This window comes from Sus scrofa, chromosome 5 (genome assembly GCF_000003025.6).
Source record: "Sus scrofa isolate TJ Tabasco breed Duroc chromosome 5, Sscrofa11.1, whole genome shotgun sequence".
Classification (NCBI taxonomy): domain Eukaryota; kingdom Metazoa; phylum Chordata; class Mammalia; order Artiodactyla; family Suidae; genus Sus; species Sus scrofa.
In genome coordinates this window covers 73,373,559-73,391,094 of record NC_010447.5, presented here as the reverse complement: position 1 = coordinate 73,391,094, position 17,536 = coordinate 73,373,559, and the positions used below count along the sequence as shown (strand labels likewise).

General features: G+C 38.5%; 1 protein-coding gene across 4 annotated transcripts in view; it reads left to right on the top strand.

The window, feature by feature from the left end:
- The window catches only part of GXYLT1 (glucoside xylosyltransferase 1), a 134,195-nt gene that overhangs the window by 17,265 nt on the left and 99,394 nt on the right, over positions 1–17,536 (top strand). For all 4 annotated transcript variants that reach the window (XR_002344161.1, XR_002344160.1, XM_021092538.1 and 1 more), the window contains 3 exons: positions 3,281–3,452; positions 7,739–7,864; positions 10,430–10,681. Coding sequence is in view for 2 of the 4 variants with exons in the window: in XM_021092538.1 (XP_020948197.1) it covers positions 3,281–3,452; positions 7,739–7,864; positions 10,430–10,681 (550 nt within the window). In the remaining 2 variants the exon portion in view is untranslated. The remainder of the gene's footprint in view (positions 1–3,280; positions 3,453–7,738; positions 7,865–10,429; positions 10,682–17,536) is intronic.

Genomic DNA, 17,536 nt, shown 5'->3' with positions numbered 1-17,536 from the left:
GAAACTGGTGGAAGGAGTCCTGGCTATGTGACTAGAGCAAACCTTGCTGCAGTGCCTGAGAGCAGGAGTCTCTGGGACTGACTTTATAGGGATGTTTATTATACTTGTTTGTTTCTGTATGTAGAGAATCCTGCGCAAAATAGAACACGATTGTTATGGCTTACTCTTTAAATCTCGTGGCTCTTAGCTTTGGGGCTAAGATCTAGTTATAGCCAGTTAAGCAACCTGAGACCATGGTAGATTCTCATACCCTGGTGCTTTAATGAGGGTCTTTATACCATCTTGAGAAATGGAATCTGGAGGCACTTATCAGAACGATGAAAAAATTTAGAGTTCTGTGAAGTTGTGTGTCTTGTTTGCCTTGCCCTTTACTTGTGTCATTGTGGCTTCCACTGCTTTGAGGTGAAGTGGGTTCACGTCCCCTTGTTCAGGGATAGAAGGTGTAGTTTCCAGTGTTATAAACTAACGGGTTTTAAACTGAGGGGCTCAACAGAGAAGAGGAGGAATGGATGAATGGATAGAGGGTGCAGACAAGGAAGGAGGTACTGTTTTTTGTAATTGTGAATGGAAAGGAACAGAGCTTAAAAAGACCCAAGCTTATGCTGCACCTTTTGAAAGAGGCAGCAAGCAGATGGGTGGGGAATGGCTAAGCTCCGTGGTAACCATGTAACAGAAGATGCTTGGACAGCTGGATAGTCACATGCAAAATTCTGCAGTTGTCCCTTCCTCAGACCGCTCCTAAAATCTGGTTCCTGGTAGATTGATCCAAAATTTAAGGCAAAGTGTGTATCTGATGTTATCTCTTAATTTCATGATTATCTTAATACCTTGATGAAGAGTAAAGTATCACCACTGCTTCTCCAGGGGTAAGTATTCATCCAGGAATATTTTATATGCACCTTCTCCATTTAATACCATGAACAAAGTGGTGTAGGGCTGTTTAACTTCATGAGTTACCTGGGGAAGGTTTTTGTTGTCTGTTTTTAAAGACCCTCATCTTTAAAATAATGGGTGCATTAGTCTAAACCAAGGGTGAGTGATCAAGGTATTGCATGTCAGCCTCCCAGTTTCCCGAGGGATCAGAGGAGGAAGTGACCCCTGTGTTTTCTAGGAGATGAGCTTTTCTGTTCCTCTGCTGAAAGCTGACAGTACCAGTAATTGTGTACTGGTAAGAGATGCCCCGTGTCAGAGGAATGAACCCATTTTTCAGGCCCTGGGAACCCCATCAGACCAGAGAAGCCTCAGTTACAATGCTGTCTTTAAGTGTCTCCCAGCCCAACAAGCGTGTTAACAGGGACAAATGGATCCACAAAAAAGCAGTAGCACATCGTATTTATATTTGGACTCCATTTTTTCTGTCTTATTAATATAAAATAATTCCAAATGTTTAATGTTAAAACATTAAGATGTATGCATTTGATATTCAGGTATGTTTTATAGAGTCAGTTTTTGTTTTGTTTTGTGTTGTTTTTGCCATGCCCTTTGGCTTGTGGAAGTTTCCAGGCCAGGAATTGAACCTGCACCACAGCAGTGACACCAGAGCCCTACTGCAGTGACAAATGCTCAATCCTTAACCCGCTGTCCCCGAAAGGAACTTCCAGTTCATTGTTTGCATTTAATGTTATTTAGCCTGAGTCCCTCTTTTCTCATGTCCTGGTCAGTTGAAGGACTAACCGTGAGCAAGACCAAGATCTTCCTCCGGAGGCAGTTCTGGGTCCACTGTGACACACGGACCCATGAATGCTCAAGATTCCAAAGTCCTGTGCTAAGTCCTGTGCTAAATTACTGTAGCAATTTTAGCTTTTAAATTTAAGAGCAGTGATAAATCACCTGTCCCTGCTACTTCAAAATCTCAATAATGTATAATACAGCTATTAATGTTAAACAGTGTAATCTCTAGTCCACTTACTCATTTTACAGAAAGGATCTCTGTAAGCAAAAATTTAGTTAAAATCAAGTTTGTATGGTTTTAGTTTGAAATATTTGTACTTCATAGAACTTTAATGTGTTAGTGGTTTGTTCTATATTGTCTTTCATTCTTATATACCTTTAACTGTCAGTTCCAAAAAGATTGTTTTATGTCTTAATTACAGGTGAGGTCATTGGTGCATAGTGTAAAAGTTAATTATTTAATAACTGCGGTCACACATAATGAGTTCTGTTTTTTATGTGATAGTGGATTATTATTAGTTCAGTGTTAAGGTTCAAGAGGTTTGAAAGCTTCCCAAGACCTGGCGCTTGCGCTGCTGCTCTGTTTCAGAAGTAGGGTTAACGTAGCTCAGGCTAATAACTTTAAGTTTAGGGAATCTTTCCTTCCTTCCAAAATGAGGTGCTGCTAATGTTTGACTAGTATTTTTTTAGACTACCTCTGAAATTTTCATCTCTCGCTGATTACTTGGTAAATGGACTGAACAGTGAGAGATTATGAAGGACACTTTTGTCTTGAACTCAGCATGGATGAGGATTGGATATAATAGTGAAATATCTGTGGATGGTTTCATGTCCGGGTTTGCTTCACAGTGGTCTGTTGGTTAGGGGAAGGGGCTGTGGGAAGGGGTTTTAGATGAAAGAATCCCTTTGAATGGATAATTATTACAGCTGGGAGATAGTACATGGGGACTTACTCTCATATCTACTTTTGTGTGTGTGAGATTTTTTAAAGTAGAAAAGTTAAAGATTAAATGGAAGACCTTCAAATCATTGCCACTCCCTTTCTCAAGTGGGGTTGGGGGGAACAGTGTTCCCTGAGAGAATTAAGACCTAATGCCCTGCAGCACCCGGAGTGAGCAGTGAGTTAACTTCTCTCCACACAGCCAGTGTGATGCTAGTTATGTACCGCTCCTGGGAGAGTGGGGAAGTGGTCTTTTTTTGTGTGTTTTGTGGTTCCTAGTGAGAGACATTAGCTGAGAAGGAGTGGTTGAGGGTATAGAAATATATGATTGATTCAGCGTTGTATGGTTTTGTAATTTGATGTGTCTTTGCTTTTTAAACAGAAGGTTCAAACTTCAGGTTTTTTTTTTTTTTTTAAAGGGAAGTATAGTTGATTCACAAAGTTGCGTTTGAATAGCAGAGTGATTCAGGTTGTATATGTATTTATATTCTTTTTCATAATTGTTTCCATTACGGTTTTGGTTTATTAGAGGATGTTGAATATAGTTCCCTTTGCTGTACAGTAGGACCTTGTTCAAACTTCAGATTTTGAACATGGTCAGAATACTGTGTGGTTGCCATTGTACCCCACACTAAAACTTCTGGGAACTGTGGTTTTTGTTTCTATCAGGTATAGTCTGAAACCGCAGCCCGTTGAGAGAGTGCACCTCGCTGTGGTTGCCTGCGGGGAAAGACTGGAAGAAACTGTGACCATGTTGAAGTCGGCACTCATCTTCAGCATCAAACCACTCCAGTTTCATATTTTTGCTGAAGATCAACTGCATGATAGTTTCAAAGTCATAGTAAGTATCCGAGGCTTGGTCAAGCCTGTCGAGTTGAACATTTAATGGTATACTGTAGTAAAAATGTTGTGGAACAAAAATATGAATGCTACAGCTCTGCCCTGGTGTAGCTGCTGCTACTTCTGTCTGCGCGTCCACATCTAGGGTGTAAGAGGAAGGCTTGTTTTTGAAAAAGGAGTTAGGCTATGTAGAGTCCTTTGCCAAGTTTGGGGGTTTTATTTTCCTGAATATAGTTCCAGGATGTTTTGATTGCGAAGGCCTATGTTTTGCTTTCGTTCCCATCCTTGGCTTGAAAATGCCTCCCTCAGATGTGCACAAAGGTTTTAATTCTGTCTGGGGTTGAGGAAACTCTTAATTGACAACATGGAGGTACATTGGTTCTTGCTCTGACAAAGTATTTTAGGTTTTTTTATTAGTTACAGTAAGTTTGGCTTTAGTGCCAGAAAACCCAAAAGAAGAAGACAGGATTAAACAAAATAGAAATTTATTTCTCTCTTACTTAAAAGGCATTCTCTAGTGTGTGTCAGCTCTGTATCTTCAGAGATTTTTTTTCCTTTCTTGTGCCTGAGCCATCTTTAAAGGCGTCTGCCTCATGATCCAGGATTGCTACTCATGCTCCAGCCATCACACTCATATTCTAGCCAAAATGAGGGAGGAAGGAGTGAAGAAGGGCATTCTCTGTCCTCCTTTTTAAAGACACTTTCTGGAAGTTTCACACAACATGTTTGCCATTATCTCATTGGTCTGAACCTAGGTATGTGACCATATCTAGCTCTTTATGTGAGTTGAAAATATTCCCTTTTAGTCAGAGCCGCTATATAAATTTAACCATAAAAAAAAAAAATAGTACTATGCAAAAAGAGCAGAACAGATAAATATAGGAGGGAGAACATACATGAAAAAATTAGCCTTGTGTTCTGAGGTAGTAGTAAAGATGATGATTTTTTTTTTTTTTTGTCTTTTCTTGGTCTTTTTAGAGCCTCACGCCTGGCATGTGGAGGTTCCCAGGCTGGAGGTCGAATCGGAGCTGTAGCTGCCGGCCCACACCACAGCTACAGCAATGCCAGATCTGAGCCGCATCTGCCACCTATACCACAGCTCACTGCAACGCCGGATCCTTAACCCGCTGAGTGAGGCCAGGGATTGAACCCGCATCCTCGTGGACCCTAGTCGGGTTTGTTAACTGCTGAGCCACGACGGGAACTCCTAAAGATGATGGTTATCCCCCACTCCCACCATCTCTGTCTGTCTCTCTAGTTACACTGAATTAAGCTTTTAAACCGATTTGAATTTTTATGCTTGATCTATGTAGAAAAAATATATTTGATTTTTTTCAGATTAAATTAGTTCATTTTGCACATTAAATGAAAAATACTACTTTGTTTTCTGCCAAAATCTTTGATTGCAAAAGGCGTAACACTTTACTTACTATTTTAAAAAGAATGAAATTATAACATTCTCTAACACCATACACAAAAATAAACTTAAGATGGATTAAAGACCTAAACGCAAGACCAGAAACCATAAAAATCCTAGAAGAAAACGTAGGCAGAACACTCTTTGATGTAAATCATAGCAGTATTTTTTTGGATTTGTCTCCTAAAGCAAAGGAAATGAAGGCAAAAATAAACAAATGGAACCTAATTAAACTTAAACACTTTTGCACAGCCAGGGGAACCACTGACAAAATGAAAAGACAGCCTACTGAATGGGAGACAATATTGGCAAATGATCTGACCAGTAACGGGTTAATATCCAAATATATAAACAGCTCTTAGAACTCACCATCAGAAAAAGCCAAGCAACCTGATTAAGGAGTTCCTGCTGTGGCACAGCGGGTTAAGAATCTGACTGCAGTGGCTTGAGTTACTGCAGATGTGCAGGTTCCATCCCTGGCCCAGCGCAGTGGGTGAAAAAATCCAGTGTTGCTGCATCTGTGGCTCGGATTCAACCCCCGGCCTGGGAACTTCCACATGCCCTGAGTGTGACAATAAAAAAAACAACAACAGTGGAGTTCCTGTTGTGGCTCAGTGGTTTAAGAACCCACCATAGTCTCTGTGGGGATGTGGATTTGATCCCTGGCCTTGCTCAGTGGGTTAAGGATCCAGTGTTGCTGCAAGCTGTGGCATAGGTAGCAGATGTAGCTACACACACACACACACACACACATACACACACACACACACACTGGAATTCTACTCAGTTATAAAAAAGAACGAAATTTTTGCCATTTGCAACAACATAGATGGAATTGGAGGGTATTATACTAAGTGAAATAAATCAGAAAAAGACAAATACTGTATGATATCACTTATATGTAGAACATAAAAAATACAACTAATAAATATAACCAAAAAGAAACAGACTCACAGATATAGGGAACAAACCAGTGGTTATCAGAGGGGAGAAGGAAGGAGAGAGGGGCAGTATTGGGGTAGGAGATTAAGAGTTACAAACCTTATGTCTAAAATAAGCTATAAAGATGTAGTGTGCAATACAGGGAATATAGTTAGTATTTTATAATGACTAAAAATGGAATGTGATCTTTAAAATTGTGCATCACTCTGTTATATACCTGTAACTTACGTAACACTGTACATAAGCTATACTTCAATTTAAAAAACAAAAAAAAAGCTTTACTTACTGTTTCAAAATATTTCTATTCTCTGTGTTTGGGTTTTGTTTTGGTTCTTTTTTTTTTTTTTTTTGGTCTTTTTAGGGCCGCACCCTCGGCATGTGGAGGTTCCCGGGCTAGGGATCGAATTAGAGCCACAACCACTGGCCACACCACAGCCACAGCAGTGCCAGTTCGTGGCAGTGCCTGATCCTTAACCCACTGAGCGAGGCCAGGGATGAACCTGCATCCTCATGGATACCAGTCAGATTTGATTTGTTTCCACTGAGCCACAGCAGGAACTCCTAGTCTTTGTGTTTGTGATATGTGATTTGTGATCTTAATCTCATTATCCGGATTGTTTTCTAAAATGTTAACTGAGGAATTAATCTTAACAATTCAGAGATAGTAACAAATTACTCTTAACTGTGGGAACTTCTGAAAGTGAAATATAAAAGTAAAATAAATTTATTGCTTCATCTTATATTCTACTTCTGTGTTGTCTTCAAACTTGATTGAGTTATTGCTTGTGTAAAATATACTGTATTTTTAAACTTTTCTTTAATCACAGTTAACTTTGAGAATGTTTGGTTTTGCTTTTGAATGAAAAAGAATCAAATATTTTGTGGAACATGCTTTTGCTGCAAAAAAATGACTAGATATTAGAATTTAAAAAATGACTTAAGATTTCATTTTGAAGTTAGTGTTGAAAGGATCTCTAAGTGATTTATAAGTCACACAAGGAAAGTGAAATACCTGTGTTTGAAACTAATTAACAGAGACATCAAAACAATGTGTTGGAAGAAAAGCTGTTCCCTTGAACTATGTTGGAAGGTATTAATTTTTTGTGTGAAGGAGAGGGAGGGAAAAAGGCATTAATGTTTTTAAAAATTTCTTGAACACAGACATGATTCAGAAGGAGATCATCTTTAGCCTTTTACATAAAGTGCTTAGTTTTTTCTCCCCCCATAGATTATGAATGCTCCGTAGGAAATTTAAAACAACAATTCTGTTGAAGTGGCGGTGGCAGGTAATACTTGAACGGAATTTGAAGCAATTCAGTGTCTTGAAATGCATCCAGAATACTGAAGAGTAAATGTGTTCACTATAGATTTTCAGATCAGAAGATTAGGTTTTGCTTTTTGTAATGACTTTTTAAAAAATCAGCCCTGGATTTGTGCTTACCGGAATATTTTGTTACTAGGAGTATCCAGGCATATTAAAACTACTTTGATAGATGAATATTTTCTAATCCATTTCACATTGGTCTGGGTTGGATTGTAAACATTTTCTATTATATCATACATGCTATGGTAATGAAATTCATGCTTAATTTTTCTGAGTTTACCTTGTCGAGGGGCTGAGAGGATTTATACATCAGGTCAAATTGATGGAGGTGGGCAACGTGTACGTCTCCACTTTCTGGTTTTGTGATTGAGAGCCTTATAACTTTAGTTGTCTCTCATATCTTTATGGTGGAGTCTTTCTAGCCTATTAGAATGATTTTTAAGATTTTTGAATGAAAACAAAATAGGAAAGAAGCTGACTTTGTCTGAATCATGTACAACATAAAATATATACTATCTTAAATTTAGCTTAGGAAAAACAATCTGTTTATGATTTTACCAAGAAAGTGAAACAAATTTAAACTTAATTTTTTTTTTAATTTCAGCTTGACAGCTGGTCATTTCTACAAACATTTAATTATTCATTATACCCAATAACTTTTCCAAGTGAGAATGCAGCAGAATGGAAAAAGCTCTTTAAACCGTGTGCTTCCCAGAGATTGTTCTTGCCAGTAAGTTTTTATCCTCAGTGTCTTTTGTTTGAATTTTGCTTTTACACACACGAATATAAATCATTTAAATAAACACATGCATGTATGATTTTCCCTTTGAAAATTAGAAGAAAAAAAAATCCACATACAGTAGGAGTTCCCGTCTTGGCACAGCAGAAACGAATCCTTCTAGGAAACCAAGAGGTTGTAGGTTCAGTCCCTGGCCTTGCTCGGTGGGTTAAGGATCCAGTGTTGCCATGAGCTGTGATGTAGGTGGCAGGTGCGGCTCAGATCTGGCTTTGCTGTGGTTGTGGCGTAGGTTGGCAGCTGTAGCTCCAGTTAGACCCCTAGCCTGGGAACTTCCATATGCTGCAGGTGTGGCCCTAAAAAGATAAAGAAAAAAGAAAAAAATTACCATAGAATAAATAAAATCTGCAATAAAAAGTTCTGTTAAAATAAAAAATGGGAGGGAGTTCCCATTGTGGCTTAGTAGCTTATGAACCTGACCAGTATCTGTGACGATGCAGGTTCTATCCCTGATCTCGCTCAGTGGGTTAAGGATCCGCCATTGCCATGAGCTGTCGTGTAGGTCACTGATGCAGCTCGGATCTTGTGTGGCTGTGGCTGTGGCTGTGGTGTAGGCCAGCAGCTGCAGCTTTTTTATTTTTATTTTTATTTTTTTTTACTTTTCAGGGCCACACCTGCGGCACACGGAAGTTCCCAGGCTAGGGGTTGACCTTCCCAGGAGGGTTCCAGCTGTAGCTGCCAGCCTTCACCACTGCCACAGCAACGTGGGATCTGAGTCACATCTGCGACCTTCACCACAGCTCACATCAGCGCCAGATCCCTGACCCACAGATCAGCCCCGAATCCTCATGGATACTAGACAGGCTCGTTACCTCTGAACCACAAGGGGAACTTCCCATTATTTAATTAATAGTTTGAGTGCCTCTATTCTGCCAAGTATCTCTACTGAAGTGCTGAGTATATAGGAATGAGTGAAGCAGGCAGATTTCTTGTTTTCGTAGAGCTTATTCTCTGATGTGGAAGACTGACATTAAACAAACACATTATGACATTAAACACAAATACATCACTGAAAAACAATGAGTGATGGAAGAAGCATAAAGTTACAACCATTGCTCTTCTGTTTTATTCTGTTATCTTTTTCAACATTTTTAAATGAATTTTAATTATATTTATAGCTATACAACCATCATTTATTCTGCATTTTTAACAAGCTTAATTGTTGGTGTTACGCTATGAAATTTGCCAGATCATTTAATGCTGTAATCCAGTTAAATTCCTAAATGGAATTTGAAATAATAAAATTAAATACTTGGAGCCTCTCAAACTGTCCTTGTACTTCATTCTTACATTTGCATCTTGTTAACGAGATCTAGGCAAATTGATTCTTCATTTTTCTAGGTAAAAATCTTTTTAAAGTAAATTTCTCCTCCTTTAAAATAGACGGATTAAGGAAGTTCCTGCTGTGGCACAGTGGGTTAAGATCTGGTGTTGCCTCAGCTGTGGTGTAGATCACAGCTGTGGTTTCAATTTGATCCCTGTCCCGGGAGCTTCCATATACCACAGGTGTGCCATTAAAACAAAACAAAAGTTTCCCTTAGAAATTCCTATAAAAGATACATATTGGAGACTTAACATCTCTCAGAACGTAACACAGCTAGTCTTCTAAGACGTCTGTCTTCACTCTTGCTGCATAAATGCATGTTTTCTTGGATTTGTACGAAGGTGGTTAAGCTCAGAAGTAAGAGCATGGACTCTGGAGGTAGGTGGTCCGGATTTCAGTTTTGGCTCTGCTCTTTGCCAGCTCAGACCAGAGTGAGGTGAAGGTGCCCGTTAGTGTTACAAGGCTGAGGGAGCAAATTCAGACGGTCTCCATTTGTAGTGGTTAACTTCTGTATTTATCTCAGGAAATTAAGATGCGATATGTCAGTTCACCAAAGGTAATGCTAGTCACCCTTAGGAAAAACATTTCCTCCTTTGTCTTTGAGCATATTTCTTTTATTCTTTCTTCCAATTTTTAGTGGTTTTTTGTTTTTGTAGCTTTTCTTCCTCGAAAGGTAATGTAAAAATTACCAGTATCTTTATGTATGCTCTCTATAAAAAGAAAATGACAGGCTTGGGGAAAATTATTTTAAATTAATTAAGGTAAATTAGTTTATCCCTTAGGTATTTTTGAAATAAAGCCTCATATATATATATATATATATATATATATATATATATTTTTTTTTTTTTTTTTTTTTTTTTTTTTGTCTTTTTGCTATTTCTTGGGCCGCCCCCACGGCACATGGAGGTTCCCAGGCTAGGGGTCCAATTGGAGCTGTAGCCACCGACCTACACCAGAGCCACAGCAACGTGGGATCCGAGACGTGTCTGCAACCTACACCACAGCTCACAGCAACGTTGGATCCTTAACCCACTGAGCAAGGGCAGGGACCGAACCCGCAACCTCATGGTTCCTAGTTGGATTCGTTAACCACTGCACCACAACGGGAACTCCCTCTTATATGTTTTGTATTAAATAGGTGTAGGTAGTAATTCAGGTATCTCTCCCCACAGTTAATCCTGAAAGAAGTTGACTCCCTGTTGTACGTGGACACTGACATCCTTTTTTTGCGGCCCGTTGATGACATTTGGTCTTTACTGAAGCAGTTTAATTCCACACAAATAGCTGCAATGGCGCCAGAACACGAAGAGCCTCGAATAGGCTGGTATAACCGCTTTGCCAGGCATCCGTACTACGGAAGAACTGGGGTGAACTCTGGAGTGATGTTGATGAACATGACCCGAATGAGAAGGAAGTATTTCAAGGTGAGTCACCCCCGCAGGAGATTGGTTAACGTACTTCTGTTTTCCCTCGGGATTGTTTGGTTTCCAACTTAGTTTTGCTTTATTAAAACCCAGATTGAACTATTCAGAATGTTTCCACTTATCTAGAATAACAGAAGAGAAGTGTGTTCTTGGTGTTCTGTTTGTTAGAGTGTTGCCGCAGGTCAGAGGAGATGGCATTAAAGTGAAGTAAAACAGCAAGGCAGCAGGTGTGCCCCTTATCTTCCCAGGTTGGTATTCCGGCAGAAGCTGTCATTTTGTACTGGTGCAACCACAGAATACTTCAGTCCTAAGTGTGGCACATCGTGGGAGAATACAGATTGGGGTTAAGAGCTTAATACTCGGTTCGTTTGGTCTGGTTCACTCTCTGAGATCTGGAGTAAGATTTGAATGTCTCTGGGCTTTGATTTCCTCATCTGTGAAATGGGGTGATACATTAACAGTACCTGTGTCTTAATGCTTTTGTGAGGATTAAGTTAGTTAGAACAGGCTAACACATAGGCGGTGTTGGCTCTTTTGGTGCTATTAGAAGTTAACTTGGGAAAAAAAAAAAAAAAATCCCTGCGTGTGTCTTGTCTTTCAAATTGCAAGGTCAGTGGAAGAGTCAGGCTGTTTAAATTCTCTGCGCATTCCGAACACATAGGTGTGTTGTACTGTCTACCCGTTTCATGCCGATGAATCTTAAGTTGGTGTAGCCTGGGGGCTCTGGGGTTAAGCTCTTTGGCCTTCTGTGTAGCTTTGCCACCTGTTCACCATAACCACTAGTCAGCTAGCTAGTTAACTTTCAAATGTCAGTTCTCTCAACTGAAAAAAATTGAGATAATAAAAGGACTTATGTAGGTTGTCATTTTAGAAGAGACCCGTTCAAAATGTACTGAACATGACACATAATAAGCACTTCAATGCTAGCTAAAAAGTGACTTCTGAAACACTCATGTAAGACCTTTACATCTAGTTAGTACTAAGTTAAACATTAAATATTGTCTTTTATGATATGAATGTATATATTTATTTGTATGCGGGTATCTCTGTTTGGTATTATTCTTATGGACCTGGTGGACCAGAATTTACATGTTATTTATTGCTCCTTTTTGCATGTCTGATTTAACTCTGTGCTTCATTTAGACTTTTCCCCTCTTGTCCTTGGTATAGACAGCACTTACTGTGTGTAGTCACTGCCACCCACATCCTGACATTTCTGTCTCAAGCAGTTAATATCTGTCACTCTGCCCTTGCTAGAGCTAGTAAACTTGGGGTGTCTTTGGCGTTACCATTTTCTGTACCTTTCAGAAATCTTCGTCTCATTTCAGTTTTGTCTTCCACAAGTGAATGCATTAGTGAGGCCAGTGTAACCTGTGCTTTTGCTTATCAGAGAGCATCTTTCTTCAATTACCCAATTTGTTAAATCTGTTTTGAGATTTAAAATCTCATGTACCATAGTTTTACTAAATAAAACAGGTGTGATACCATGAGTTTTCCTTTTCTGATGGTCAGACTATGCACAGTAAATAAATATTGTACCAGAAGATGGTGCTGTAAGATTATGTGCTAAGGAGTAATGTGCCTGCTCAGTACCTCTTCATTTGAAATTCGTAGAATTGTGATAAGTGTAGTGTTGCAAAGAATCTTAGAGATAACTTAGTGTAACACCATTACTGGTTTTTTTATTAAAAAAATTTTAATTACAGCTATATGGTTCAAATCTATGATTATATTTATTTCCTTTTTATTTAAATGTCATTCTTAGATGTTTAACAGTTTCTCCCCTTTCTCTTTTGTTTTTGTCTGTGGCATGTTCTGAACCTCCTAGAAATGTAGATAAGGAGTTGAAATAATTTCTAAACTTTAAAGCTTTATTTCCTGTGTGTTAATGGCTTAAGCAAAATATGAGAAGTATGAGTATATATGATAATTTGGTAGGTACAGTGTACTTCATACCAACTATCCTCTGTTTCAAACAACTCAATTTTTGCCCAGTGGGAGCAAGACAGATTTGCTTTGTTTCTGTTTTTCAAATTTTTAAAATTTTTTGGCTGCACCCATGGCATGTAGAAGTTCCCCAGCCAGGGATTGAACCCACCCCACAGTTGCAACCCGCCCCACAGCTGTGGCAATGCAAGATCCTTAACCTGCTGTGCTCCAAGGGAACTTCCTACTTTGCTTTTAAATGTTGTATTTGTGATTGTTGACGTGTTTCTACAAAACTTACTGATTTTTTTAGTGTACATTTTTATTTTTCTTGATTATTTTCCAAACGGATCTCTAGCAAACACTGCCTTATTCTTAATTTGCTTTGCTGTCATCCAGCCCCTACTATTCATGATCATTTGGTGCCAACCTGATGTATTATAATTACATATTTTAATAATTAAAATAGCAAAACTTTAATTTTTTTGTTGTTTCTCATAATGCTTGATTGACAGTAATACTGGCTACGATACTGCTTTGTATCGCGTATTATGACTGTATTGACAGTGTTAAATCCCTGTTAGACTATGCCTTAACCTTCTTCTATTTATTACATAAAAACCAGAGAATATAAATGTCATCTTGAGAATCCTTTTCTTGTTTATTTACTGCACCCTGTTCATGTCCTGCTGTATAAAGTAATTTTTGCCTATTTTTTCCATCTCCTGAGAGCAGGTATGTCTTTTCTTTTTTTGGCCATGCCCATGGCATGTGGCGGTTCCCAGGCTGGGATCAAACCTGTGCAATAGCAGTGACCTGAGCCACTGAAGTGACAACACTGGATCTTTAACTCCTGCGCCATAAGAGAACTCCCAGGGTGTGTATTTTATATAGCTTTGTATTCAGAATACTTAGCATGGGGTCTGGCATAAAGTAGCAACATAATACATAATTACTGACAAAGAACAGACAAAAGTTATAGAAACTAGGTCACTAATGAAGTATTGAAAAATATTTTAAAAAGAGTATACTTGTTGCAGAGTTCCCATGTTGGCTCAGTGGGTTAAGAACCTGGCATAGTGTCCATGAGGATGTGGGTTTGACCCCTGGCCTCGCTCAGTGGGTTAAGGATCCAGTGTTGCTGCAAGCTGCAGCATAGGTCGCAGATGTGGCTTGGATCCAGGCAGTGGTGCAGGCCTGTAGCTCTGATTTGATCCCTAGCCTAGGAACTTCCATATGCCACAGGTGCAACCTAAAAAAGAAAAGAAAAAAAAAAGTACACTTACTGTAAGGTGGCCATGAAGATTTTTTTTACATATTTGAAAGATGTATGTGATGGGGGACTTTTATTGTCTTACATATATAGCTTAAGAAAACATTATCAGTGAATATCATCCCAAAAGAGATAGAACTTTTTCAGAGTTGAGTGAAATAACTAATCTTTGGGAATTGACATGTGCCCAGTTTCTAGCTTTGTTGGAGCATAATATGTCAATTTTCAATTTACGTATAGACTGATGGCAACAACGGGTCTGTTTTTGAAAGCTTACCTAATTCTAAAATTGAGACGGATTTACCTTAATTCAATGCATGTGCATTTTAGTAGGCTTGCTGACATTAGTAAATTAGAGCTACATCTTTCTTTTTTTAAAAATTACCAAACTAGGGAGTTCCCGTCGTGGCGCAGTGGTTAACGAATCCGACTAGGAACCATGAGGTTGCGGGTTCGGTCCCTGCCCTTGCTCAGTGGGTTAACGATCCGGCGTTGCCGTGAGCTGTGGGGTAGGTTGCAGACGCGGCTCGGATCCCACGTTGCTGTGGCTCTGGCGTAGGCCGGTAGCTACAGCTCCGATTGGACCCCTAGCCCGGGAACCTCCATATGCCCCGGGAGCGGCCCAAGAAATAGCAACAACAAAAACAAAAAGACAAAAAAAAAAAAAAAAAATTACCAAACTAAATGGCGCTTATAAAAATTCAGACATTTCATTGCATATAGAGTAAAAAGGTAAGTTTCCCCTTTACACACCTCTCTCCCCAGTTTCATTCCTTTGCCCAAATGGCATTATGAACCATGCTATGTATTGTTCACATACTTTTAAAAATGAATGTTGAAGGAGATACGCATGTGCATTCGCATTATATGTAGGATCCTTTTATATGTCTTCAGTTTGCTTTTTTCACTTATATATGTAATTGATTTTTATGTCAGTATACATACGTAGTCTCACATTTAATGTGTGTAGTATTGTGGAGAAAGGGTGGTTTTCTTGGTTTTGTGTACTAGTACGAGTATGTAGTTATATGGCTAAGAAAAATATCTCATGCATTTTAATTTTTACTTTCCTGACTATTCTGCCAATGTGGGTGAAAATCTTTTTGTACAGCTTTTAGGCATTTCTCTTTCCTCTTTTGTGAATGGCTCTTTGTCCATATCCTTTGACTGTTTCTCCACTTTGTTTTTTATTTCTATTAACTTGAACTCTTTTTCTATACTGATGCCTCTTTATTAAACTCATTTCTCAGAGTTTTCCTTGGTTGTCTTAAATATTCAGCTTAAATCCTCAGCAGATAACATTAATGTTATTGCTTCTTGTCCAGTATTTGTCTTTTTTCTTTTTTTTTTTTTTTTTTTGCCTTTTAGGGCTGCTCCAGCAGCATATGATGGTTCCCAGGCTAGGGATCTAATCAGAGCCATAACTGCCGGCCTACACCAGAGCCACAGCAACACGGGATCCGAGCCACATCTGAGACCTACACCACAGCTCACGGCAACGCCGGATCCTTAACCCACTGAGCAAGGCCAGGGATCGAACCCTCAACCTCATGGTTCCTAGTTGAATTCATTTCCGCTGAGCCACGACAGGAACTCCAGTCTTTTTCTAGTAGGACTTTTCCTTTAAGTTATAAAGGTTTTCCACACCCCCACCTTGCTTTTTTTTTTCCCCCCAAGACTGCCCTGGACCTTGCAATTTTCTTTTGTTTCTTTGAATAGGTGTATTTTTCTCTATTTTTTTTTCTTTTTTTTTTTTTTTAAAAGCAAAATCCAGTGAAGACTTCAACATGAGGTGGTACAGGGAGTCCACCAGTCCTGTCTGTTCAATGTGTTCCTAGTTTTGGTTCTTGCTGTATTTCCTATTTTCCTTTTTAGGTCCTAAGAACATTTAGTTAAGATGATCAATGACTTATTTCAGAGACATCCTTTCATTAAAATATTTTCTTATTATTTCCTTAAGTAAAACTTGCTTCAGTTGTTTTCTAGATTTTTCTTTTTTTTTTTTTTTTTTTTTTTGTCTTTTGTCTTTTTGTTGTTGTTGCTATTTCTTGGGCCGCTCCCGCGGCATATGGAGGTTCCCAGGCTAGGGGTTGAATCCGAGCTGTAGCCACCGGCCTACGCCAGAGCCACAGCAACGCGGGATCCGAGCCGCGTCTGCAACCTACACCACAGCTCACGGCAACGCCGGATCGTTAACCCACTGAGCAAGGGCAGGGACCGAACCCGCAACCTCATGGTTCCTAGTCGGATTCGTTAACCACTGCGCCACGACGGGAACTCCTGTTTTCTAGATTTTTTCTGAGGGAGAATTTCTGATTATGTAGTTACTGTGTTTACTGCATTCTGAGAAACTTCACACAAAGGTAATATAATTATAGCAGATTATATTCAATTCAAATATGTAGGTTTTTTCCCCCCAGAGATCCTGACTTTTTTCTCAAAGGATAGATTGTTTATGCCCCATTTAGTTTATTATTTGTCCTAGAATAGCTTGTAACAATGTTTTTCAAACTATCTGTGGAAAAGGATCAGTGTTTTCTTTCTTTCTTTTTTTTTTTTTTCAGGGACACTAAATGTTTATTCACTAATACATTGTATAATCCTCTTACTTTCTTCTAAAGATAGATTTAGCCCTATGCTCAGTATACTTCTCTTCCTCTCTTCTAACTTGCAACTGACTAAAATTTCCTTGACCTTTTATTTCCCATGCTGAAATTCTGTTTCACAGTAGGTTGTATTCAGTCATTAGTTGCTAGTCATTATCCTCCTCCCCAATAATTTATCGTCATTTCTGCATTATCTCTAATCTTATTTCCCTGTAATTTTTTTATCCTTGGTAAATGTTCAACTGCCATCTGAAGGAGTCCACTATATAATTAGTAATATTTTTCTTTTTTTTTTAAGATTTTAATTTTTTCCATTATAGTTGATTTACAGTGTCTGTCATTGTCTACTATACAGCAAAGTGACCCAATCATACATACATATATATATATATATATTTATACTCATTTTCTCACATTATCCTCCATCATGCTCCATCATAAGTGATCAGTGTTTTCTTAAACATTATTTGCAATCTGCCATGAGCCATTTCTTTGGTAAAAATAATGTAATTAAGTCACTAGGAAAAGATTAGATTAAATAAACATAAAATTTTTCTGTTAAATTGCTGTAAAAGTTTCTAAATCTTACTCTTAATTTCTGTATTTAAATCTTATAGAAGACATAAAAATTTTACTGGTCAGCACACTGCAGACTGTACTTTGAGGAGAACAGGTTTACATCCGGAGAGTTTCAAAGAATCAGATTGTTATAAAAGACTTAGTATTCGACTCTACCCCTTTTCACCCCAGATTCACATGATCCCTAGCCCACTTTCAGCTCTGTTGGGGAGTGCCTTAGGTATTTGACTTTGGGTTTTAAAATAATGAACTATGAGTAATTATATCAAGGCTGAAAAGGCATCTGACAAAATTCAGTCTCTAGTCTTGATTTATCAATTTCAAGTAATATCTCTGAAATGCCAGTTATAAAAGATTGGTCTAAGAATAATAGCTATCATAGTGATAAAAAAAAAATGGCTAACACTGTGTGTCACATGCCAGGTACTGTTCCAAGTACTTTTTATTTACATATAAACATTTAATCTTGGG